Source organism: Hemitrygon akajei, chromosome 8, assembly GCF_048418815.1.
Source record: "Hemitrygon akajei chromosome 8, sHemAka1.3, whole genome shotgun sequence".
In the NCBI taxonomy this organism is placed as follows: Eukaryota; Metazoa; Chordata; class Chondrichthyes; order Myliobatiformes; family Dasyatidae; genus Hemitrygon; species Hemitrygon akajei.
In genome coordinates, this window is record NC_133131.1 from 86,834,545 (window position 1) to 86,861,094 (window position 26,550).

The window sequence follows — 26,550 nt, forward strand, 5'->3', positions numbered from 1 at the left end:
GGGACTACATCTGATGCATTGCCTAAATGAATATACATTTCTTCTTCAGAAAGTTCAAATTATTATTCAGACAAGGCTTAATCATCAATTCTGATTGCCCCTGTTTAACCTTAGTATTGCTACATGATAGATGATATTGTACATTATAGTAGACTCCCAAGAATTGTCTGACCTGGACTTGTCTGCAATTGCTTAGCTTATCTTTTCCTCCCTATTTAAACATCAGCAATGCTCCACTCTGCTATTACCACTCTGAAGGTTTTATTATGAACTTTTATGAAATTTTGATTAACTGAGAATAATTAGGCAGTTCATCTTAATGAAAACTGAGAGTTGGCAAGCTCTGTCATTTTATTCATAAAAAAGACTGAATTTCTGGTTAAGAAGACAATGCTGGTTCAGAAGCTTATCACACTGTCCCTGTAGTCATCTCATAACCTCTAACAGCATGCAGGACCACAGAATTGCATGCTCAACAGCGAGTAGAATAATTCTAACAAGTAGTTGAGAAATAGCTTACATCAGATAAAACTAAGCCAATTAGAAAATCATTGGTTATTATTATAAACTCTGATCTTTGGGCAGTACGATAGACCCTGCTGTGATTCTGTTGAAAACACATTCTGGATCTAGTAGTATGAATAGGCCTCTTGTTCCACTAGTAGGATAGTGGCTGATTGGATTGTACCTTCAATTCTGCATTCCCGACCACATCTGTTAACCTTTCATTTCCTTGCTTTTCACAATTCTATGCACCTATTGCTTAAACATATTCAAGAAGTTTGTTTTGACTGCATTTAGTAAGAGACTTGAATTAGAGACTAAAGGTTTGCAACCCTGATGGAAATGAAATTGGCTCATCCCTGGTTAAATGGATGACCCTTACTTTTCAATAGTGATCTATTGTTCCAGAACCTCTCCACATTCACCCTGTCAAGATCCTGTAGAATACTAAACTTATGAACTAAGGGCAAAAAATCCATGGCATTTTGTTTTTTAACATGAAACATGAAGGAATTTTATTATCCACCACATCCCCGATCTCAAAACTCCTTTACCGAGTTATTAATATCAAAGGTTCAAAGGTCAAATGTGACATCAGAGAAATGTATACAATATACATCCTGAAATGCTTTTTCTTCGCAAACATCCATGAAAACAGAGAAGTGACCCAAAGAATGAATGACAGTTAAACGTGAGCCAGAAGTGGTGGATCTAAATATACAAATAATAATAATAATCATTATCATCATCATAATAAATGGGTGAGTGGTGGATCTAAATATAAAAATAATAATCATAATAATAATCATAATAAATGTGTGACTTTTTTTCTTTAAAAAAGGCAAATATAATTGAACCCTGTAAGAAAAATCTGCAGCAAAATATAGGTAGGAAAGCAAATACAGTGCTGGTCAAACTGAAATATGAATCTCACAAAATCAGAGCAGAATTGGGCAATTATTTCATAAGATCATGTTCAGGATGTATTGCAAAAGCCAAAAATAAATACCTTAATCCAATGTAGCAAATTCTAATTTGCTATCTGATCTATTATCAAATATAGTAAAACCTAATGTAAGTGCAGTTTATTCAGTGAACTGCAGTTTTTTTTGCTTTCTTCTTACAAAGAGAAGCTATGTGAGGTGAATGAGAAGCTTGAACGTTAGCTACAGCAGACCTTGGTAAGCAGTGCCTCGGCAAGTTGCAAAATTGTTTTCACTTCTTAGATTAGCAATAGCATGAAATTATCTTTAAAATTTATTGTACACTGTATGATTTGCGAGTATTTAGCTCTTAACATGTTCTGCATTGATAGGTTGGCTCACCTAAAGTGAACTTACTCTGTAATATAATATAAAAAATTATATTCATCTGGGATATAAGCATTCATACTTAAGGGACATGTCACTTAGACAAAGCAACTAGTAATGTGTAATAAATATAATCTTGAAATTATGTGCAATATATATTAGGTTTTGCCAACACTAGACTCTGATACTGCCAATCTATTCTAAGCTCTCCCATGGGAAGAGATTAATAGCAAGACAAAGGAAAATTTTTAAGAATGTGCCCAAAATTTCCTTGAGGAAATGCAACATTCCCACTGACTCTTAGTAATCCAAGGCCCATGCAGTAATATGCCAAGTCCAAGATTCCAATGTTGGTATGCACCAAGATTTTTGCAAAGTGTTAGAATTCAATTATCCTAATATGCAAGAATCATGGTTTGCAGATGGTGTTATCTACCATTAATATCAATGCTATGGGGCAAAGTACAGGTCTCACGACCATGTACTCTGGCTTGTCATGGATTTATATCTATAAATGTTAAAGACACTTCAAAATCTTAAGCAACACATACACAATGCTGGAGGAATTCAGCAGGCTAGACAAAATCTATTGGAGGGATTTGTGTGTGTTGCTCTAGATTTCCAGCATCTGTAGTCTCTCTTGTATTTTCAAAATCTTAACAGTACATTTGGGATTCATGGATCCTTCCCAAATTGTAACCTATGATTTTCCTCAAATCTTAAAATAAAAAAATGAACTACGTTGCATTCTACTGTAAGACATTGTATTCAATAATCAATGAACTGATTTCGGTCCTGAAATAGTACTAAAGACTCTTTAAACATGCTACTAAACCAATTTCATTTTCTCTCCTTTTCACTTTCGTGTCTCTACTATGGCACAATAAGTATTTTCTCTTTAAATTAAATAACTATGTGTGAAATGTTGAATGTCTATAAAAGTTGTTTCTAAATGGCATATAAATCCAGTTGCTGCAAGCAATGACTCTCTGCACTCAACCTGATTTGAAATCAAGCAATGCCAGAAATAGTGCACAAGGCTTTTGTTAGATAATGGATCCCAGAATTTGCACTCTTCTCACTTACAGGATCCTTTAGAAATCTTACAAAATGACTAGAAGTGCACCACACAATGATAAAGCTGATGAAATGCAAGATGTTTCAAAATGATGATGCAAAAATACACACAAAATTAAAAGCTGTTTTAAAATTTTGGATACTGGGAAGAATTGTGATTGTTCTGAGAATATTTGGTAATAATAGTTGCTAATGGAATAACATGATTTAAATTGGAGGTTAATGAGAGACAATTTAGTCATCAATCTAGGCAGGAGCAGAGTAAAGGGAGAGAAAAGACTTAGTTTAAACTGCATTTATTTCAGTACAAGTGGTTTGACAAGTAAAGTGGATGAACTTGGCATGGATTGACTCTGAACTAGGATATTGTAGACATAACAGAACTATGGCTAAAGGAAGAGCAGGACCTCCAGATCAAAGTTCTGGGATACGGACACAACAGGCATGACAGATGGGCAGGCAAGAGAGGAAGGGTAGTGACCTTCTTGATGAAAGAAAATATATCAATGGACATTAGAAAGGATGCCCTTGGGAGCTCATCCATTGGGGCCATATGGGTATAAGTTAGAAACAAGAACTGAATGGTCACTCTGATGGGATTGTATCTTGTTCCCAATAGTCACTGGGAATTGGAGGGGAATATATATAGAGATTACAGCTGGTTGTAAATATAATAGGGTAATATTAATGGGAGATTTGAACTTCCCTTATACTGGGTGAGCCAACCATAGTGTAAAAGGCTTGGATAGCATGGAATTTGTGAAATGTCTCCAAGAAAGCTTTCTTTATCCATATATAGAGGGAACTACTAGACAGGGGGCAACACTGGATATGCTGCTGGGAAAAGATTTTGGGCAAGTAGCAGAAATATCTGCTGGTGAGCACTTTGGGTCCAATGACCATAATTCTATTGGTTTTAAATTAGTTCTGGAGAAGGATATGACCATTTCATGGGTTAAAGTCCTGAACTGGGGTAGAACAAACTTTGGAGCTATTAGGCTGGATTCTGCAGTGATGAATACAATTTTTTGCAGGGAAAGGAGTGGCTGCCAAGCGGGAGGCCTTCTAAAATGGGATGTGAAAGGTTCAGGGCATGCATGTTCCTGTCAAGCTGAAGGGAATGGATGGCAGGTTTCAGAAATTCAGCAGGCTGATGAGAGATTTTGAGGCTTTGGTTAAGAAAAAGAGGGAAGCATACACTGCCCCCAAGGAATTGTGAACTAGCGAATCTCTTGATGACTATAAGAGCAGGATACACTTGAAAAGAGTGTCTGCCAAGGGGGAGACCTTTTAAAATGTGATGTCAAGGTTCACAGAACGTTAGAGGATAAAATGAGGATATGAGAAGGATAGGATAGGCAAGGAGAGGCAAAACTCCTTAAGAGGTTCCATCAGTATTTTAAAAGTAAAAAGGTTACTAGGGAGAAAATAGGACCCTTAAAAATCAGTGAATCTGTGAGTGGAACCAAAGGAAATGTGTAAGATTTTTAATGCATGTTTCTCTTCAGTTTTTACAGTGCAGAAAAAGATGGACTTTAAGGAAATGGGAGAAGTGAGTTTTGATGGAAGACATATGACTTACCTGAGAGGAGGTGTTTTGGGTGCTTTGAAGTGTATTAAGGTGGATAAATCCACAGGACCTAATGTAGTGCATTCTCTAACCATGAGGGAAACTAGAGAAGAAATTTTAGAGGCCTTTGGAGCCTCTATATTTTTGCTTCATCTCTGGCCACAGGTGAGATCCAGAGGACTGGAGAAGGTTTGAAAAAGGTAGCAAAAATAAACCAGGAAGCTACAGGCTAGTGAATTTGACAACAGTGGTGATAATTTGTGGAGGGGTTTCTGAGGGATAGGATCCACTGATATTTGGAGAGACAGGAAACAATCAAACAGTTTTGAGCAGGGGAAGTCATATCTGAAAATTCTCTTAAGATTTTCAATGAGGCAACCAAGAGTATAGATGAGTATAGGGCAATGGACATTGTCAAGGCATTTGACAATGCCCCTTGTGGCAGGCTAGCCTGGAAGGTTAGATCACAGGGTGAGATAGCTATTCAGATTCATAATCAGTCAACTGGAAGGAAGCAAAGGTCATGATCAAGGATTATTTCTCAGAATGGAGGCCTGTTTCTATTGGTGTGCCATAGGAGTCAGTATTGCAACGTTTGATTTTATAATTTATATGAATTACTTGGATGGAAATGTACAAGGCATCAGATAGTAGATTTGCCAATGATACTAAAATAGTTGTTGTTGATGGTGTAGAAGGTCATGAAAAATTACAGTGGGATCTTGATATAAGGTCAGAGAATTGGCAAATTGCATTCAATCGAGATAAATGTGTAAGTATTGCATTTTGGTCAAACCAGAGTTATACAGTGAATTTAAGGTCCTGGGATGTGTTATGGAACAGAGGGACTTGGGACTGCAAGCGTACAGTTTGCTGAAAGCGGTGTAACTGGTAGATAAGTTCATGAGGAAGGCCTTCACCAAGTCAGGGCATTAAGTTGTGAAGTTACGTTGCAGTTATATAAGATGTTGATGTGGTTACACTAGGGATTTTGTGTACAGTTCTGGTTACTTTTTTATAAGAAATATGTAATTAAACTAGAAAGAGTATAGAAAAGATTTACCAGGATGTTGCATTGACTTGGGGACCCAAGTTATAAGGAAATGTTGTGTAGACTAGGACTCTATTCCCTGGAGCTAGACAGAGGGTGATAACATACTATTTTTCTCAGGGTGGAGCTGCTAAAAACAAGAGGCATAGATTTAAGATCAGAGGAGAGAGATTTAAAAAGGGACATCAAAGGCATCTTCATCAAGCAAACAGCAGTGCATATTTGAAATTAGCTGCTAAAAATAGTGGTTGAAGCAGGCACATTAGCAACATTTAAAAGCCATCTAGGTAAGGATGTGGATTGAAGAGAATAGCTAGGGGCCAAATATGGGTAGATGGGACTAGCTTGCTAGGTAACATAGTTTGCATGGGTACTTTGGGCCAATGGTCCTGTTTCCATTATGTGTGACACTATGACTCTAAACACAATTTTATTTATTGTGCTCACTAATATTCCACCAAACTTTTGGCTCTTTTAAACTCTATATCTTCTGTTACATAGACAGCATAATAAGGCAAGGAAGCAGGTATTTTAGTTCTTCATTGTATCTCCGCTGGCTATCTAATGATGTTTGTGAGCACTTTGACTATAGTCTTCTATGCTATGATAGTACAAAGGATTACCTTCTGGGTGAAGAAAACCCCCAAATTCCCTCTAAACCATAGCTTCCCAACCTGGGGTCCATGAGCCCCTTGCTTAATGGTATTGGGCCATGGCATAGGAAAGATTGGGAACTCCTGCTCTAAAAATCCTGTCCCTAAAACCTGTCCCCTCTGATAATAGATATCTTCACTAAGAGGAGAGGTTTCTTATTATCCATCTTACCTACAATCCTCATGATTTTGTAAACATAAATCAAGTCATCCATCAATCTTCACCACTCAAAGTGAAATAAAAGCAGATTATCCAGACTCTGTCCATAACTGAAATACTCCATTCTAGGCAATATCTTGGTGAGTATCTTTTGTAGTGCTATCATACCTTTCTTAGATTATGGGGATTTGGTCTGCCTCAATATTTCTATCAGCGGTCTAATGAATGTTTTAGGAAGTTGTAACATAGCCTCCTTACTCTAATATATATTCTATGCTCTAGCTATTGACAGTCTGTATCCTAAATGCCTCCTTAAGCACCTGCCTCTGGGATTTCTAGACACCTACACCAAATTCCCTCTGTTACTCAATAGTCCCTAAGGTCTTCATTTGTCTTCCTGAAATTTAACACAATGTATTTTTCAAGGTCAAATTCAACTTGTCATTTCTCTGCCCATCTTACTAACTGATCAATTTTGTTCTGTAGCTGAATTACCACACCACCTCTAGTATTTGTGTCTTTGGTGATTTACCAATCAAGCCACTTATATCCACATCATTAATATACTATATATAAAGAAATGTAATGTCCCAGCACCAATCCATCAGGTACATCAGGAAATGCAACCCTTGCCCACTACCTTCTGTTTCCTGTCACCATTCAATTTGTCGAATTATCCTGGATTGCACAGGGTCTTAAGTTTTGGACCAGTCTATCATGTGGGACCTAATCAAATGCCTTACTGAAGTCAATGTGGACTGCATCAACCACATTACCCCCTTCAGCATAACTGTCATCTCCCTTTAAAGGAAAACACATCAATCAAATTGGTCTGACAGACTGCTCCTTAAAGCATTGCTAACCTCTAATCAATCCCCACCTCTCTCAGTGCAAGTTAATTGAATCCTTCATAACTTTACTCCAACAATTTTCTTACCAATAAGGTTATCCTGTCAGCCTATAATTACCTGACTTATCCCTATTGCTCTCCTTGAATAAAGGTACCACACTTAGAACATTGTACAACATAGAGTAGTACACCACAGTACAGGGTATTTGGCCCAAGATGTTGAGCTGATATCTTAACCTACTCTAAGTTCAATCTAACCCTTCTGTCCCACATAGCTCTCCATTTCTTTGTCATCTATTTGCCTATCTAAGAGTCTCTTAAATATCATTAATATACCTGAATCCCTCTGAAATTACCTCTAATCACTTTCTTCCAATCACCTTAAAATGATGCCAACTGATATTAGCCTTTTCTACCCTGAGAAAAGTCTGGCTTTCCACTCGCTCAATGCCTCTTATCTCCTTATACACCTATATCAAGTCACCGCTAATCTTTCCACAAACAAGAGAAAATCTGCAGATGCTGGAAGTCCAAACAACACACACAAAATGCTGGAGGAACTCAGCAGGCCAGGTAGCAGAGAGAGAAGAGAGAGAAGGCCATGCAAGAAAGAATAGGGGGGAGGGGCACCAGAGGGAGGTGATGGGTGTGCAAGGAGATAAGGAGAGAGGGAAATGGTGAAGGAGAGGCAGGGAGGGGTGTTGTGTGGGGCATTACCAGCAGTTCAAGTCACCAATGTTCATGCCATCAGGTTGGAGGCTACCCAGATGTAATATAAGGTGCTGTCCCTCAACCTAAGTGTGGTCTCATCATAAGAGTGGAGGAGGCCATGGATAGACATATTGGAATGGGAATGGGAAATGGAATCAATATGGGTGGCCACTGGAAGATCCTGTTTTTTACTGCTGGACAGATCATGGGTGCTCGGTGAAGCAGTCTCCCAATCTACGTTGAGTCTCACTAATATACAAGAAGCCACACTAGGAGCACCGAACACAGTATATGACTCCAAGAGACTCACAGGTGAAGTGTTGCCTCACCTGGAAGGACTGTTTAGGGCCCTGAATGGTGGTGAGGGAGGAGGTGTAAGGGCAGGTGTAGCACTTGTTCTGCTTCCAAAGATAAGTGCCAGGAGAGAGATCAGTGGGGAGGGACAAATGGACAAGGAACTTGTGTAGGAACCAATCCCTGTGGAAAACAGAAAGTGGGGGAAAGGGAAAGGTGTGCTTGGTGGTGGTTTCCCGTTGGAGATGGTGGAAGCTTTGGAGAATTATAATTTTCTCTGAAATTTTTCTCCAGTTCTGCCAAAGGGTTTTGGCCCAAAAGATCGACTCTTTTCCATAGATGCTGCTTGGCCTGCTGTGTATCTCCAGCATTATGTGTGTGTCACCTCTTATCCTTGTTGCCTCCAAAGTGGAAAGCACTAGATGGCTCAACATACACTCAGGATACATGCTGTCTAATCCAGGCAGCATCCTGATAAATCACCTCTACACTCTCTTCTGGTTGCATCCTTCCTATAAGGAGGTAACCAGGACTGAGCTCAATATTCTAAGTGGGGTCCAGCAGAATTTTATAGAGCTGCATCATTACCTTGTGGCTCTTGAACTCAATCCTCCAGAAAAGGACTTCTTTATTCCCACTCTTTACTTTCTTCTATGCTAGTCAGCCAATCATCTATCTCTTATTAAAAAGTATTCATTTAGGCTGATAGGGCATGGCCTGACCCTTAGAAAGCCTTACTGACTATCCTTGATCAGTCTATGCTTCTCAAAATGCTTGTAAATTCTATCTTTAAGAATCCTTTGCACAGTGCAGTAAGACTCACTGGTCTGTAATTCCCAGAACGATCCCTATTACCATTCTTGAGCAATCTTCTGGTGCTATGCCTGTGCCCAGTGAGGATGTAATGAACATCACTGGAAGTGTAGCAATCACTTCCCTTACATACTGTAGGGACCTGAGGTATTCTGGCCCCGAGAATTTAGCAATCGATCAACCATAATGTTTTCAAAAAGTTCATGCACAGCCTCTTTCTTAATGTCAACATGTGTCAGCACATCAGCCTGTTTTACACAGTCCTCACATTTGTCCATGTTCCTCTTACTAGTGAATACTGAAATAAAGTAGTTATTAAGGAACCCCTCTACTTCCTCCAGTTCCAGACATGTTTCCTCTTTTATCCCTGGTCAGTCAAAGTTCAATGTACAAAGTAAATTTATTATCAAGCTACATATATGACACCATATATTACCCTGAAATTTGCTTACTTGTGAGCATATTCAGTAAATCCAAGAACCATAACAGAATCAATTAAAGACCAAACCTGATTGGGGGGGACAAACTACTACTGTGCAAAAAGCAACAAACTGTGCAAATGCAAAAGATAAAAACTAATAAATAAATAAGCAATAACCATTGAGAATATGAGATGAAGAGTCCTTGAAAGGGAGTCCGTAGTTTGTGGTAAGAATTCAATGATGAGGAAAGTGAAGTTGAGTGAAGTTATTCCCACTAGTTCAAGGGCCTGATAGTTGAGAAGTAATAACAGTTCCTGAACCTCATATTGTGAGTCCTGAGGCTCCTGTACCTTCTTCCTGATGACAGCAGTGAGAAGAGAGCATGACCTGGGTGGTGGGAATCCTTGATGATAGATGCTGCTTCCTGTGACAGCGCTCCATGCAGATGTGCTCAGTGGAGGGGAGGGCTTTATTTATGCTGGACTTGACCGTATCCACTTCAGACCTACTCCCAGTCTAGTCATCCTCCTGTTCTTCATGTACATGTAGGCTGCTTTGGTGTTTTCCTTAATCCTACGTGCCAGGGTGTTCTTAGATCTGCTTCTAGCTCGCCTAAGACCATTCTTAAGCTCCTTTCTGGCTATCTTGTAACTCTCAAGAGCCCTGTCTGATCCTTGCTTCCTAAAGCTTAAGTATGTTACTTTTCTTCCTTTTGACTACATTTCAACCATGTGTTATCAACTGTGGTTGCTTCACCCTTCTATCCTTTCCCTGGACAACCTTATCCAGAAGCCCATGCAAGTTCTCCCTGAACAAACTCTACATTTCTGTTGTGTGTTTTCCTGAGGACATCTGTTCCTAATTTATACTCCCAGGTCCTTCCATTGCATCATATTTTGCTCTCACCCAATTAAATATTATTCAATACTACCTTCTCCTTTCCCTTTCCTGGGCTGTGGTAAAGATCAGGGAGTTGTGATCAGTGTCTCCAAGTTGCTCACCCACTGAGAGTTCTGAAACCTGACCAGGTTCATTGTCTTGTAACAGATCCAGTGTGGCCTCTCCTTTAGTCAGCTTGCCTAAATAAAGTATTTGGAATCCTTCCTGAACACACCTAATAAACTCATTCACCTACTCCTACCTCCTGATCTGCTCCTCAGTGTCTCTGTACCTGTTTGAGGATTTTTAGAGTACTCCCAACAGAGTGATTGTGTGCTTCTTTTTCTAATTTACACCACACTGATTCAGTAGCTGATCACTCTGTGATGTCCTCCCTTTCTGCAGCTCTGATACTCTCCCTGATTACCAATGCTCACCCTACCACTGACTCTGTCTCTCTGTCCCTCTTGAAACATCCAAACCCCAGAATATCCAGCGGCCATTCTTGCCTTTGTGAGAGCCAAGTCTCTGTAATGGCTATGATGTTGTAGCTTTGTTCCTGATACTTCCTGCATTAAAATGTACACATTTCATCACATCCAACTGACTGCAATTAACCCTCTCTGTTACTTATCCTTCCTCACAGTGTCTCTACATGCTGTGTCTAACTTTTATATCAATTGCTTCATGCTCTGATCAATCACTCTGGTCCCCATCTCCCTGCCAAACTGTATTGATTAGTGTTTGCTGATTTGTTCAAGGAACAAACAGTTGAAGGAAAGTAATGGTTCCTGAACCTAATAGCATGGGACTTCAAGCCTCTGGCTCATGATTGCTGCAAAAAGATGTCATGAGTTGAATGGAAGGGGCCTTTGATGGCAGATTTTGCCTTTTTGAGACAGTGCCTCCTGTAGAAAATATGAACCGTGAAGAAGGATGCATTGATGATATATTGGACAGAGTTCATCACTCTCTGCAACTTCCTACATTCCTGTGCATTTCAATTGCTGTCCCAGGAACTGTTGCAACTTGTGTGGATGTTTTCAATAGTACATCTTGTTAAAACATTTGGTGACAAGCCAAGTGCCCTTAAACTCCTAAGGAAAGCATGCCAGTGTCTTTCTTATGACTGCATCTATTTGTGCTGAGGTCATTTGGTATGTAATTTAAGGCTGCTGACTGTTGTTGATTTTCCAATATAGCAGTGGTCCCCAACCACCGGGCCGTGGAGCAGTACTGGGACATGGTCCGGTAGTTGGGGATCACTACAATATAAAATGGTATGTATTTGCCCTCCTTCCTTTTCCTGAAGTCAACAGTCAACTGACACTGAATGAGAGGTTGTTCTTGTGGTGCCACTCAACTAGGTGACTTATGTTGCTTTGCTAAGTTGACCCATTGTCACTGGTGAATCGTTCAAAAAATGTAGTGTTAATTGCAAATTTGAAGATGGCATTGAGGTTGTGCATAGCCATATAGTTCTGTGTATGGAAAATAGAGCAGGGGACTAAGCATGCAGCCTCACAAGATCACAAGACAAAGGAGCAGAAGTAGGTCATTCGGCCCATCGAGTCTGCTCTGCCACTCCACCATGAGCTAAATTATTCTCCCGTCTATTTCCAATCTCCGGCTTTTTTCCCATATCCCTTGATACCCTGATTAATTAGATACCTGTCAATCTCCTCCTTAAAAGCACCAATGATTGAGCCTCCATAGCTATATGTGGCAACGAATTCCATAAATCCATGACCCTCTGGCTAAAAAAGTTTCTCCTCATTTCTGTTTTAAATGGGTACCCTCTAATTCTAAGACTGTGACCTCTTGTCCTGGACTCACCCACCATGGGAAACAGCCTATCCACATCTACTCTGTCCAACCCTTTCAACATTTGAAATGTTTTTATGAGATCCCCTCTCATTCTTCTATACTCTATTGAATACAATCCAAGAGCCAACAAATGCTCTTCATATGTTAGTCCCTGCATTCCAGGAATCATCCTTGTGAATCTTCTCTGAACTCTCTCCAACATCAGCACATCCTTTCTAAGATAGGGGGCCCAAAACTGCGCACAGTATTCCAAATGGGGTCTCACCAGTGCCCCATAGAGCCTCATCAACACCTCCTTACTCTTATACACTATTCCTCTTGAAATGAATGCCAACATAGCATTCGCGTTCCTTACTGCCGAACCAACCTGGTGGTTAACCTTTAGGGTATCCTGCACTAGGACCCCCAAGTCCCTTTGCACTTCAGATTTTTGAATTTTCTCCCTATCTAAATAATAATCTGCCCGATTGTTTCTTCTTCCAAAATATACAACTGTACATTTCTCAACATTGTATCTCATCTGCCATTTCTTTGCCTACTCTCCTAAATGACCAAGTCTCTCTGCAACCTTTCCGTTTCTTCAACACTTCCTGCTCCTCCACCTATCTTGGTGTCATCCACAAACTTAGCCACAAAACCATTTAATCCATAATCTAAATCATCGATATACAGTGTGAAAAGAAGAGGCCCCAACACCGACCCCTGCGGAACACCGCTAGTAACCGGCAACCAACCAGAATAGGATCACTGTATTTCCACTCTTTGCTTTCTGCCTATCAGCCAATGCTCCACCCATTCCAATATCTTTCCTGTAATTCCATGGGCCCTCATCTTATTAAGCAGCCTCTTATGTGGCACCTTATCAAAGGCCTTTTGGAAATCCAAATACACAACATCCGCAGCCTCTCCCTTGTCAATCTTATTCGAGATTACCTCAAAAAATTCCAATACGTTGGTGAGGCAGGATCTTCCCTTCATGAAACCATGCTGGCTTGGGCCTATTTTGTCATGCACCTCAAGGTAATTCATAACCTCATCCTTGAGGATCAACTCCAATAACTTTCCAACTACCGATGTCAGACTAATAGATCTGTAATTTTCTTTTTGCTGCTTCCCCCCTTTCTTAAACAGCAGAACTACATTTGCGACCTTCCAGCCCTCCGGAACCGTCCTAGATTCTATTGATTCCTGGAAGATTATTTCCAATGCCTCCACAATCTCCAAAGCCACTTCCTTCAGAACCCATGGATGCACTTCATCCGGTCCAGGAGATTTATCTGTCCTTAGTCCATTTAGCTTCTCAAGCACTTTCTCTCTAGTAGTCTTGACTGTACCTAATTCTATTCCCTGAGACCTCCTGCTATCAGGTATGTTGCTAATGTTTTCCACTGTGAAGACTGATGCAAAATACTCATTTAGTTCCTCTGCCATCTCTTTGTTACCCATTATAATTTCTCCAGCATCCTTTTCAATAGGTCCTATATCTACCCGTGTCACTCTTTTACTCTTAATATATTTTTATAAAAACTCTTAGTGTCCTTTTTTATGTTAATTGCCAATTTCCTTTCATAATTTATCTTTTCTTTCCTAATGACTTTCTTAGTTTCCTTCTGTAAATTTTTAAAATTCGTCCAGTCCTCAGTTTTCCCACAAATTTTTGCTTCCTTGTACGCTGCCTCTTTTGTTTTTATTTTAGCCTTAACTTCTCTCGTTAGCCACATTTGTGTCATTTTTCCTTTTATGATTTTCTTTTTTCTTGGAATATATTTTTCCAGCACTTTCCTTATTTCTTGTAGGAATTTCATCCAATTCTGCTCTATTGTCCCTTCATTTAGCTTACTTTTCCAATCAACTTGGGCCAGTTCCTCTCTCATACCACTGTAATTTCCTTTGTTCCACTGAAATATTGATACACCTGATACCAGCTTCTCCTTTTCAAATTTGAAACTGAACTCGATCATATTATGATCACTACTTCCAAGGGGTTCCATTACCTCTAGCTCCCTAATCACCTCAGGCCTCAAGGGACACTTATTACCAGTCCACATTGAATGAGATCTACTGATGAGGAAGTCATTTTCCATCACAGTGGAAGGTACAAGGGCCCAGGTCTTCAAGCTTGTTAATGCGTTTGTATGGCAACATTGTGTTGAATGCTGACCTGTAGGCAATGGACAGCAGCCTAACGTAGGAACTCCTGTTATCCATTTGACACAGTGCAGGTGTAGAGTCATATAAATTGCATCTGCTGTTGATCTGCTCTGGTAGTAGGCAAATAGGAATGGATCCTGGTCGTCTCTGAAGCAGGAGCTGATTTGCACCTTAAACAATCTTTTAAAACACTACATTATAGTTGATGTAAGCAATACCAGAGATGATAATCACTGAGGAAGGTCACCACACCTTCTTGGGCACTGGTACAATAGATAACATTTTGAAGCAGGTGGGAACCTCTGACCACGGAAGTGTGAGGTTAAATATGTCTGTGAATACTCCAACCAGTTGATCCACACCTTTAGTACTTGGCCAGGGTTACCTTCTGGACCAGAGACTTCCATAAATTTATTCTCTTGAAAGATGTTGGCCTCAGAGACTGAAATAACAAGGTAACCAGAGATCTAAGGGCTCTGTGGGTGTGTCATAGTTCTCCCTATCAAAGCATGCATAAAAGGTATTGAACTCATCTGGGAGTGAAGGGTTATAACCACTTATGCTACCCTATCTCACTTTGTAGGAAGTTAATGTTGCTTAATTTTTAATGATTATATTAGGGTAAAGTAATTGCATTTCCAAAGCTATGAAGAGAATCCATGATCTTTTTGCTACTGATCCTGAACTCCACCTCCAAGTAATATACTCCTAGAGCTCTAGAAAGAACATTTAACTGATCCACTCTCTGAAAGGAATGTGGCCACTTTTCAAAGTAATCTGTTATAATTAACTCAACCATAATGTGCAACCAGAGTATTTTATTCCAATATGCTTTGGAATGGACTGATTTTAATATTTGCCTTGTGGGTAAAAATAAATATCACAGCAAATGAGATAATCAAGAACTGTTGATTATTTCCAATGTCCATTCTCCTACCTAATCAGTCAGGATACCTTTTTTAAGGGCCCAAGGGGAAAGCTAAAGGGTTCTGTCCTTGCTGATGGTGTTTGGCTGGGCGTGGGATATTGAAAGTTCAATCATTCACCATCTGTTGCAGGCCAGGAGTCTTGAGAAAATACAGTTCAAAGGACAAAGTCTTATTTTTTATCTTAATTAAAAATTAATAGCATGGTTTCAAAGAGTACACAGCAGAAAATGACATGATCATTTGGAGCACTGGTGTGTGGAGTGATCTTGGGGTGTAAGTCCATAGCTCTCTGAAAGTGGCAACACAAGTATATAGGGCACAAAAGATGTGCTGAATGTCAGGGTGTTGAGGCAAAATGTTACTGTAGATGTGTAAAACATCTTTGAACTACATTTGGAGAATTGTTTGAGTTTGGGTTCTGGATTACAAGAAAGATGTGGAAGTGTTGGAGATGGTGCAGAATACGTTCACTGAGATCTTGCCTGAATTTTAGAGTATTAACTATGAGCAGATGCTGTTTTCTGCGGAACTTTGGAGGCTGAGAAGCAGCCTACAGAAGTGTATAAAATCATTTGTGGTATAGATGCAGTAGACAGAATAGTTTTCTCTGGATGGAATTGCTAAACTCTAGGGGACATAGATTTATGGTAAAAAAAAAATTGTAATTTTAAAAGTGATGTGTTTTATTTACATAGATAGCATAGGGTGCCTGGAATGGGTTGCAAAGGGACATGATAATAGAGGAAACCAGGAACCTTTAAGGTTTTGTTTTGACCAGGATTGAAGGGATAGAGGGCACTTGCAGGTAGATGGGATTGGTTTAAACTGGCATTAAGGTTGACACAGAAATCTTTGGTCAAACGGCCTGTTCCTATGTTGTATTGTGCTGTACTGTTTTATATTCTATGAAAGTTATGGAATAATTAGATTAAGTGGACTGAGTAATAATAAGCTTTCCTCCCCTGGGCAAGAAACCTATGACGTACTTGACACGTGCAGAGGATTACAGAGAACTCTATCCAAGTTCTCGTTCTGCAACCGGCTATAAAATAATCGATAAGATGATTTATGACAATACATCAAAAACGCAAAATGGTTCGTAATGATTTTTTGGGAATTTAAAACTGGAGTCACCAGAAGTGCACGTTCACTAGCTATCTGCTGAAACAAGTTCTGATCTAATGAACAAACGCATCACCGCTGCTTGCTTTTGTCTATTTCCAGATATTTGCAGCAGTTCGATCTGGAGGCGCTTACACCAGCAGTAGCTTCTGCTGCCGCTTCGCGCAGACGTAGCCTCTCCAAGTCAGCTAAGAAATACAAAAACCTCTGAAGCCTAATGTGCTTGCTGTAGAGTGGGAATCCCACCCAGCGGTCGTTGAATCCGTCCAGAAGCGGACTTGGCATGCCAAGGAAATGAGTTCGAAGACCACCATGACTAACCAGGAAAAGTGGATTACTCTCAGCCCAGCAGAATTCTCTCAGCTACAGAAGTACGCCCAGTGTAAGTGTTAAAGAATTTGTCAAATAATTTAGTTTCTCTGAAAATGCCGCTGTTTCAGATGCTGTTGCTGAACTAAAGCGGCGCCAGGTTTAATGTACCGTTGCGTGCATTAGAAATACATTAAAGATTAATACAATACTGCACAACAAATCGCAGTGTTATATGGACTAATGGGAGCTGTTATATTGCACTGTGATTTTAAAGTATAATGTTCCATTTTAAATTGAATGTAAGATTAGCGCTTTTCCTTTTATGAGCACGACAAATAATCCATTTTGCAAATAAGACAGAAACGTTGTGATTTCTCCGGCTGCATTTCAAATACAGCATTGTTTAGATGCTGATTTCTGAGCCCCGAACACCTACTTAATTGCTCCCTGTTTGCTCTCATCCTTCGACTTTGCGTCATGTGCTTTGCGCTAGTACCACATCAAGGCTGGTCCCAGGCTGTTGACTGAAGAGGGACCATTTAAAAAAAAGGTCACTGTCGATTTGTTTGTCTATTCCACTGAAGAAATGAAAGGCATTATTCGTATCCTAGGTCGATATGGAACCAGAGGACAAACTGCATTAAATTATTCGCGCTTTGAAGGGTCGCCCATTGAGAATCGTACTTCTGTGGCGCCTCTAAATTGTAACTAGCTTTCGGATGTAGAGCTTGGTTGATTTCGGTACCTGTTATGTAATGTCATGCTGCGACGTTATGGATCAGAATTATTTAAAACGCAATTGCCCAAAGAAACAGCTTTGGTCGGCATTATTTTCTGTTATTTAAGATTTATGCATGTTGTGTTTTGTAAAAGGCAAGCTTCTAGTGTTCTGTTAATTTAATTCCAGTAGAGCTGAGAGCTCTCACTGATCCTTCTAATTTGGGTTTCAGTCTTTATTTTGGCCTCTGTAATCAGAAGCACGAGATAGAATACTTACACTAGAACACCTACCAGTTTAGGGCCTTTGAACTCAATGGAAGACACAGGCTGCATCTTTCCCTGAATAGAGTTCTCTCAAACAGGAAACCTGAGGGACAGCAGTTTGTAGAGCAAGGCAAGAGTAGAAACAAATGTACACTCAGTGGCCACTTTATTAGGTACACCTGTACACCTGCTTGTTAATGCAAGCATCTAATCAGCCAATCGTGACAGCAACTCAGTGATTTGGTGTTAAGCTGTCTTCAGGTGTGGTATTCACAGTGCTGTGAGAGAGTATTCCAGCAAAGGTGAAGGAACAGCAATGCATTTCCAAGTCAGAATGACATGGTGTTTGAAGGACAACTTCCAGGTAGTGGTGTTCACATGTTTTTATTGCTCTTGTGGGCAACAGGATATTTAAACACGGTGGCCACTTTATTACACCTGTACACCTGCCTGTTAAAACAAATAGCTATCAGCTGATCACGCGGCAGCAGTATAATGCATCAAAGCATGCGGACATGGTCAAGAGGTTCAGTTGCTATTTGGACCAAACATCAGAATGGGGAAGAAATATGATCTTAAATGACTTTGATTGTTGGTGACAGGCAGGGTGGTTTGAGTATCTCACAAACTGCTGATCTCCTGGGATTTTCATGTGCAACAGTCTCTAGAGTTCATAGGGAATGGTGCAAAAAAAAACCCGAGTGTGCAGTTCAGTGGGTGAAAATGCCTTGTCAATGAAAGAGGTCAGGCAGATTCAAGCTGACAGGAAGGTGACAGTAACTTAAATAGCCATGTGCTACATCAGTGGTGTGCAGAAGAGCATCTCTGAATTCACAGCATGTTGGACCTTGAAGTGGATGAGCTACAGCAGCAGCCGACCATGAAGGTACGCTCTGTGGCCACTTCATTAGCTACAGGAGTAGTGACCTCTGAGTGTATTATATGAGAAGTTGTCAGCTGCTCTGACTGACTGCAGTATTCACCTAAACAGAAGCAAAAATTTAATTGTACATTTTTAATGAGAATTTTGTGGTTTAGGGTATTGGGCACTCTGATAAGTTGAGTATATACTGCTTATTCTTAAATGCCCTTCAGCTGAGTGTAGAGAGCATTTTAAGAGCCAGTTACCTGGGTGGGTCTGGAAACATACTGAGGTCAGACTGTAAACACAAGAAATTCTGCAGATGCTGGAAATCCAAAACAACACACATAAAATGCTTGAGGAACTCAGCAGGTCAGGCACCGTATATGGAAATGAATAAATAGTCGCCATTTCAGGCTGAAGCTCTTCTTCAGGACTGGAAACAAAGGGGAAAGATACCAGAATAAAAAAGGTGGGGGAAGGATGCTAGCTGGAAGGTGATAGGTGGGCGGGAAAGGTAAACTTCTGGAGAAGAAGGAATCTGATGGGAAAGGAGAATGGACCATTGAAGATAGGGAAGGGGGAGGGGACCCAAAGGGAAGTGAGAATCGGGTAAGAAGAGTTTAAAGGCCAGAGTGGGGAATAGAAGAACGAGTTTTTTTTAACTGGATATGCCATCAGGTTGGAGGCTACCCAGACAAATATAAGGTGTTGCTCCTCCATACTGAGGAGACCATGGATCGACATGTTGAAATGGGAATGAGAACTGGAATTAAAATATTTGCCCACTGGGAAGCTTTCCGCTTTTGAAGGATGGTGTGCAGATGCTTGGTGAAGTGGTCCTCCAATTTATGGTGGGTCTCATCAATGTAAAGGAGACTGTATTGGGACCACCGGATATAATAGACGACATCAGCAGATTTGCAGGTGAATTGCTATCTCACCTGGAATCACTTTTTTTGGGCCCTAAATGGAAGTAATGGAGGAGGTGAATGGGTGGGTGTAGCACTTAGACATTTGCGGGGATAAATCACAGGGAGTGATCCCTGCAGAAAGCGAGGATGTGGGGGCGGAGGAGGTAAAGATGTGTTTAGTCATAAGATCCTTTTCTAAGATGGTGGAACTGTATAAGGAAGGGCGATCTCTTTTCATGAAGATATTGGTGAACTAGTTGAACTTTTGCATCAACACAAGTTTTTGTGGCCATCATTACTAATGACTATATTTTTCCTCCAATTCTAGATCAACAATTGACTTTAAATTTTACTTCCACCATTTAGAGGAATTTGACTCTGGATTACTAATCTGATAATTTAACCATTGCACCACTGCCATTAAATGTTGTTTGTTATTTAAAGCAATGATTCAGACTCCATTATCTGCTACTTCATGTGCATCTGCTCTGTGGGAGTGTTTAATTGCCAGCAGGAAATAAATTGGTGGTTAGCAGTAGGGATAATCAGTATACGTTTGAACTGGTGTGAGTACCTGTGGTGGAGCTCCGATTGGTTATGTGTTGGCTGTTAGTACTTCATGAGATCATCTCTGAATCCAGCGATGAGCACACAATTCCACTGTCATCACCTTAAGTACGGAGGGAATGTTGTATTGTTACAAATGTTGTCTTTAGAGAGAACAGGTATCCGCTTACTCATTTGGATGTCAAACAACCCTCTTCACAATTTCAAAGAGCATGTTTCTTTTCCTTAATGTAGATGTAGAGCATGGTGGAAATACTCAGCACATCATACTCAGCACAATACTCAGCTTTTGGGAAAATAAGAACTGAGATAATGTTTCCTGATCCAATAATATACCTGAAATCGTAACAGCCTCTGTGCCACTCCCAACCAAATTTCCAGTGCTTTCTATTTTTACGTCAGATTTCCAGGTTTTATTTTCTTTTTAATGTTTTCTTGATTCTGGTGAATTATCTATCCTTCAATTCTCAGTCTTAATGCAGCCAATCTTGTTATTGCTGTCTGTAGGATATTGCTCCAAGTTAATCAACTTCCATGATTCCTAAGCAACAGAACAAAATGCTGGAGGAACTCAGCAGGTCATGTAGCATCTATGGAAATTAGTAGACAGTTGACATTTGAGGCTGAGACCCCTCTTCATGACTGAGAAGGAAGGGAGAAGATGCCTGAATAAAAAGATGGGGGTGGGATAGGAGTCTAGGGTGATGTTCCATTCCAGGATATCAGAGATGTCTTCCTTCTTTAAAGAACGGGGTTTTCCTCCCTCCAAACCCTCACCCATATCTCCTCCATTTCCCAGACATCCCCAATCACCCATCTTCCTGTCATCTTAATATGATACATTTCCTCTTGTCCTTAACTACCATCCATTAGCGTCCACATTCAACACATCTTCTTCTGCAATTTCCACCTTCTCCCAAAGGATCCCACCACTAAACATATTTTTACCTTCCCTTGTCTCTCCACTTTCCACAGGGATTGCCCCCTCCACGACCTCCTTGTCCATTTGTCCCTCCCCACTAATCTTCCTCCTGGCACTTGTCTCTGCAAGTGGCCTAAGTGTTACATCTGCCCATACACCTCCTCCCTCACCTGGATTCAGGGCCACAAACAGGTGATCTAACACTTCAGCTGTGAATCTGCTGTGGTCGTCTATTGTGCGCGGTGCTCCCGATGCAGAGAGCTCTACGTTGGTGAGACCCATCGTAAATTGCTTCATTGTGTATCCCTGCTCCATCCATCGCAAACAGGACTTCCTGGTGACCAAACATTTTAATTCCGACATGTCAGAACACTTTTTGTGCCAAGATGAGGCAATCCTCAGGGTGGAGGAGCAACACCTTATATTCCATCTGTGTAGCCTCCAATCTGATGGCATGACTATTGAATTCTGCTTCTGATAAACAATTCCACCCACCACTCCCTTCTTCTATTCACCACCCTGACCTTTTACTTCTTCTCACCTACCTATTACTTCCCCATGGGTCCCCTCCTCCTATTGTTTCTCCAGTGGTCCAGTCCCTTCTCCTATCAGATTCCATCTTCTCCAAACCTTGACCTTTCCCACCCCATTACATATTACCGATGACCTTCCATCTTGGCTCCTTCCTCTTCCCCCACCTTTTAATTCTGGCATCTTCCCCTTTTCTCTCAGTCCTAATGAAGGGTCTCAGCCCGAAATGTCGACTATCTTTTCATTTCCACAAATGGTGCCTAACTTGCTGAGTTTCTCTAGCATTTTGTGTGTGTGTGTTGTTTCGGATTTCCAACATCTGCAGGATTTCTCGTGTTTCATGATTCCTAGATTACTACAGTGAAAACAATTCTTAAAACAATTCTTGGCTATGAAGTGCTTTTTGCATGTTCTGAAGGGATTTGAAGTGTGCAATATCAATAAAAAAAGTTTGTGTTTCTTTCTGTATTTATTATCAACTCTGATAATATGAGAAAGCCTACATGCTTGATTGCTGATGGGAGCAAAAATAGTGGCACATTAAATGATGTTTATTGAGAACTAAAATTATAAAGTGGCATTGACAGATTAAGTGAGTAGAAAAAGTTGTGGTATGTGTATTTGAATGCAACTCAGAGGAAGATCATCTATTTTGGAGCAGAACCTTAACATCAGAGGCAAGCCATTCTTGAATGAAATGGATGCAATTAATAGTTTAAAATCAGAGATCACAATATTTATGCTGATAAATGTTGTTTGGATCTCTGGAGCCAAGGCAACTGGGAGGAGTAAAGATACAACATGCCATGACAATACAGGTTCAACCAAAGGCTAAACGGGATTGACCTTTTCTGCTCACATATGCCAGTGTTTCTAGCTTTTCCTCTTCAATTCTTAACAACGTTTGTATAGGAATATAAAAGATGTAGTTTCATTACAAATAAGTAGAAGAACTTTTCCACCATCGTATATTTACTGCAAGAGATGTGACAGTAAAGATGGTTTAATCTGTGCCCAATATTTATCAAGAAATTATGACGTTCTTGTTTTCATAGGTACAGTTTCTTTGTCTGAATTGTAACAGCAGGGTAGAGTAAACTCAATTTTACCTCAAAACTTTGAGTGGAAGTAAAATCTACTTCAGAATTATGAACAAGAGAAAATCTATGGATGCTGGAAACCCAAGCAACACACACAAAATGCTGGAAGGACTCAGCAGGCCAGGCAGCATCTGTGGAAAAGAGTACAGCTGAAGGGTCTTGGCCCAAAACGTCAACTGTACTTTTTTTTTCATAAGTGTTGCCTGGCATGCTGAGTTCCTGCAGCATTTTGTGTGTTGTTTAGAATTATGAGGTGGAGTTGGTGGTCCCCTGTTGTTTATGCTTATTGACTGTAGCTGGTGCAATGATTCTGCAGCCTGCACACAATGTATTGGTCCTATATCCAACCGCAGAAATGTACCAATCCATTAAACTGTCCTACTGACCACTGTGACAATTTCAGCCTTGAAATGAACAATTTTATTATAACTGCTGGCACTATTCATAAATTAAGACTGGTTTCTTTACTACAACTAAACATTAACTCCAATGGTCCATAAACTAATTCACAAGATAATCATAAGACTTCTGGTGTGTGAATATCTCAGTGCAAGTGATAATGGGTCATTCAGGAAGAATCAAGGCAGTACGAAATTGTTACTAATAGAATTTGTCAAACTCTTAACAAGAGAAAATTTGCAGATACTGGAAATCCAAGCAACACACACAAAATGCTGGAGGAACTTGGCAGGCCAGGCAGTATCAATGGAAAAGAGTACAATCGATGTTTTGAGCTGAGACCCTTCAGCAGGACTGGAGAGGGGTGTTGCTGAAGGGTCTTGGCCTGAAACGTCGACTGTACACTTTTCTATAGATGCTGCCTGGCTGCGGAGTTCCACCAGCATTTTGTGTATGTTGCTTCATCAAACGCTAGATTGTTTCTCAAAGATATTTGATTATAATGCAATCTAGATCGTACGTCCCTGTATAATTTAAGATAAGATAAATTTAGATCACTTCATTAAATTTCTATTTTGGGTGTTCTGCATTCCCAATGAGCTCAACACCTTTTATACATGATTTGAAAGGGAGAAAAAATATTACACCTGTGTGAATCCCTGCAGCATCTGATGACCCTGTGATCTCTGCCTTGGAGGCTGACGTTAGAACATCTTTCAAGACTGTGAACCCTTGTAATGCATTGGGTCCTGATGATAATAGTGTGGAACTGGTGGGAGTGTTCAAGGACATCTAAGATCATGAACGGTTGTACTGTCCCACTCCCAGACGGGCTCAACACTTTTATCCACACTTTGAAAGGGAGAATAAAAGTCCATCTGTACAAATCCCTGCAATATCTACTGACCCTGTGAGCTTTGGCTTGGAGGCTGACGTCAGAACATCTTTCAAAGGGGTGAGCCCTCGCAAGGTGTCAGACCCTGATGGTGTATCTGGTAGGGCACTGAAAACCTGTGTCAACCAACTGGTGGGAGTGTTTAAGGATATCTTCAGTCTCTCACTGCTGCAGTCAGAGTTTCCCACCTGCTTCAAAAAGGCATCAGGCCAAGAAAATCAATAGACAATAGACAGTAGGTGCAGGAGTAGGCCATTTGGCCCTTCTAACCAGCACCACCATTCACTGTGATCATGGCTGATCATACACGATCAGTACCCCGTTCCTGCCCTCTCCCCATATCCCTTGACCCCGCTATCTATAAGAGCTCTATCTAATTCTCTCTTGAATGCATCCAGAGACTTGGTCTCCACTGCCTTCTGGGGCAGAGCATTCCACATATCCACCACTCTCTGGGTGAAAAAGTTTTTCCGCATCTCTGTTCTAAATGGCCTACCCCTTATTCTTAAACTGTGGCCTCTAGTGTGATGAAGTCAAGCAACCAACTGCAGAGGGAGGTACAGAGTCCCAGGATTTGAAGCTTTTTGATTATTTCTGATCAGTGTGAGCTGCCTCATCGACTATTGCACGGTAGCACTTACATGTACTGTGATGAAGTCCTTTGAGAGGTTGGTCATAGCTGACATTAACTCCTGTCTGAGCAAGGACCTGGACCCACTGCAATTTGCCTTCTGCCACAACAGGACTACAGTGGACGCACTTTCACTGGCTCTCCACTCGGCCTTGGATCACCTGGACAACGGCAATACCTATATCAGGCTGCTGTTTATTGATTACAGCTCAGCATTCAACACCATCATCACCTCAGGAATAATCAAAAAGCTTCAAATCCTGGGACTCTGTACCACCCTCTGCAGTTGGTTGCTTGACTTCATCACTAGGGGATCAGAGTCAGTGTGGATCGGAAATAACATCTCCTCACTGACTATCAGCACAGTGATAGCTCAAATATGCAAACTTACCATATTGCTCTAATCTCTCTAATTTCACAGTTGTCTGGCTAGGCACAGCACAAACGCCATCTATAAATTTCCCAGAGACACCACTTTTGTTGGCAGGAGGTGATGTGTTGACGTAGAGGGGTAATGTCGATCGGCATCACAATAACAACCTTGCACTCAATGTCAGTAAGATCAAGAATTGATTATAGATTTCAGAAGGGGAAATTGGGAGAACAAACACCAGTGCTTATTGAGGGATCAGCAGTGGAAGGGCTGAGCAGCTTCAAGTTCCTGGTAGTCAACATCTCAGAAGATCTATCCTGGGCAAAACATGTTGTTGCAATTATGAAGGAAGCATGTCAAAGGCTATAATTCATTAGGCATTTGAGGAGACTTGGCACATCATCAAAGACTAGCAAATTTCTACAGATGTATGGTTGAGAGCATTCTGCCTGGTTTCATTACCGCCTGTTATGGAGCTCCAGTGCACAAGATATTGGAAAAAGCTCAGATGGTTGTAAGCTCAGCCAGCTCATCACGGGCACTAGCCTCCCCACCTTTGTGGACATCTTCAAAAGGCAATGCCTCAAGAATGTGAAATTCAACATAAAGGACCCTCACCATTCGGGACATGCCCTCTTCTCATGTCTACCATCAGGGAAGTGGTATGGAAGTCTGAAGACACACACTCAATGTTTTAGGAACAGAGTCTACCCTTCTGCCATCAGATTTCTGAACAATCTATGTACCCCTGAACACTTCCTCACTATGTTGCTCTTTCTGCACTATTTATTTCTTTTTATATATTCTTATTATAATTTATAGTAATTTTTACTTATTGCACTGTAATGGTGCTGCCAAAGAATATATGCAGTATGTAAGAAACCTGATTATGATTCTGATTCCAAAAAATGTTGATGCATTCCAAAGACATCAAAATAGTGCAGTAGTGAAAATTCTGACAACAGGGTATTACATAACAAATAACAAGCAGCCTGAATGTCTTCAAAAACATCCTAGAACTTTAAAATATTGAAAGGTATAAATAATACTGATAAGCAAATCATTCACATTGGCTCTGAATGCCTAACTGGAAGGTAACAGTAAAATACTAATGAGATTTAGTTAAGATTTAGAGAACAGAAGACATTTTCCCTGCAGATACCTTAATAACTTAATAAGGTTATAGGGATAATTCTATGTTCCAAAAAAGATGATTCATTCTATTCCTCTTTTAAAGCTCAAATCTTACACCTTTTTGCTTTCGCAACACAGTTAGCAGAGACTGTAGAGTGCTTGACTCTCCACTTCACTCATCTCAGAGTTTCAGCAATGTTTTAGAGATGAAGAAGACTATCAGGTAAAAGAATGCTCTGGTTGCTGTCAAGTATCAGTAATGGTGGTTGCACATGTGATTTATTCACTTAGGACTCAGATTGATATGAAATTTAGATGCACAGAACTAGTTTAGTTTAGGAAAAGCACAGAGAAGCACATGATTGGTAATATTATAATTTGTTATTCCTGATTTTTTTTTTTGCATGTTCTCAGAAGCAGAAACAGCTTTTCTTCTACCCTGGACTTCATTATTTAACTCCAAATGAAGCTGTTCAATTCCTTCAAAAACTCAAAGTTGAGTTTCAGCTCTTAGCCATCATTCAAGTACTACATCTTCTGTTGACAGTGCCCATTAAAAAATAGAAAAAATCTCATCTCTGTAACATGCAAGCAAAATCAAAT

General features: G+C 40.4%; 1 protein-coding gene across 2 annotated transcripts in view; it reads left to right on the forward strand.

Annotated features, from left to right (window-relative positions):
• dgkb (diacylglycerol kinase, beta) overlaps positions 1-26,550 on the forward strand; it is a 768,700-nt gene that overhangs the window by 60,568 nt on the left and 681,582 nt on the right. For both annotated transcript variants that reach the window (XM_073054135.1, XM_073054136.1), the window contains exon 2: positions 16,426-16,705. In XM_073054135.1, coding sequence (XP_072910236.1) covers positions 16,618-16,705 — 88 coding nt within the window. In that variant the 5' untranslated portion in view covers positions 16,426-16,617. The remainder of the gene's footprint in view (positions 1-16,425; positions 16,706-26,550) is intronic.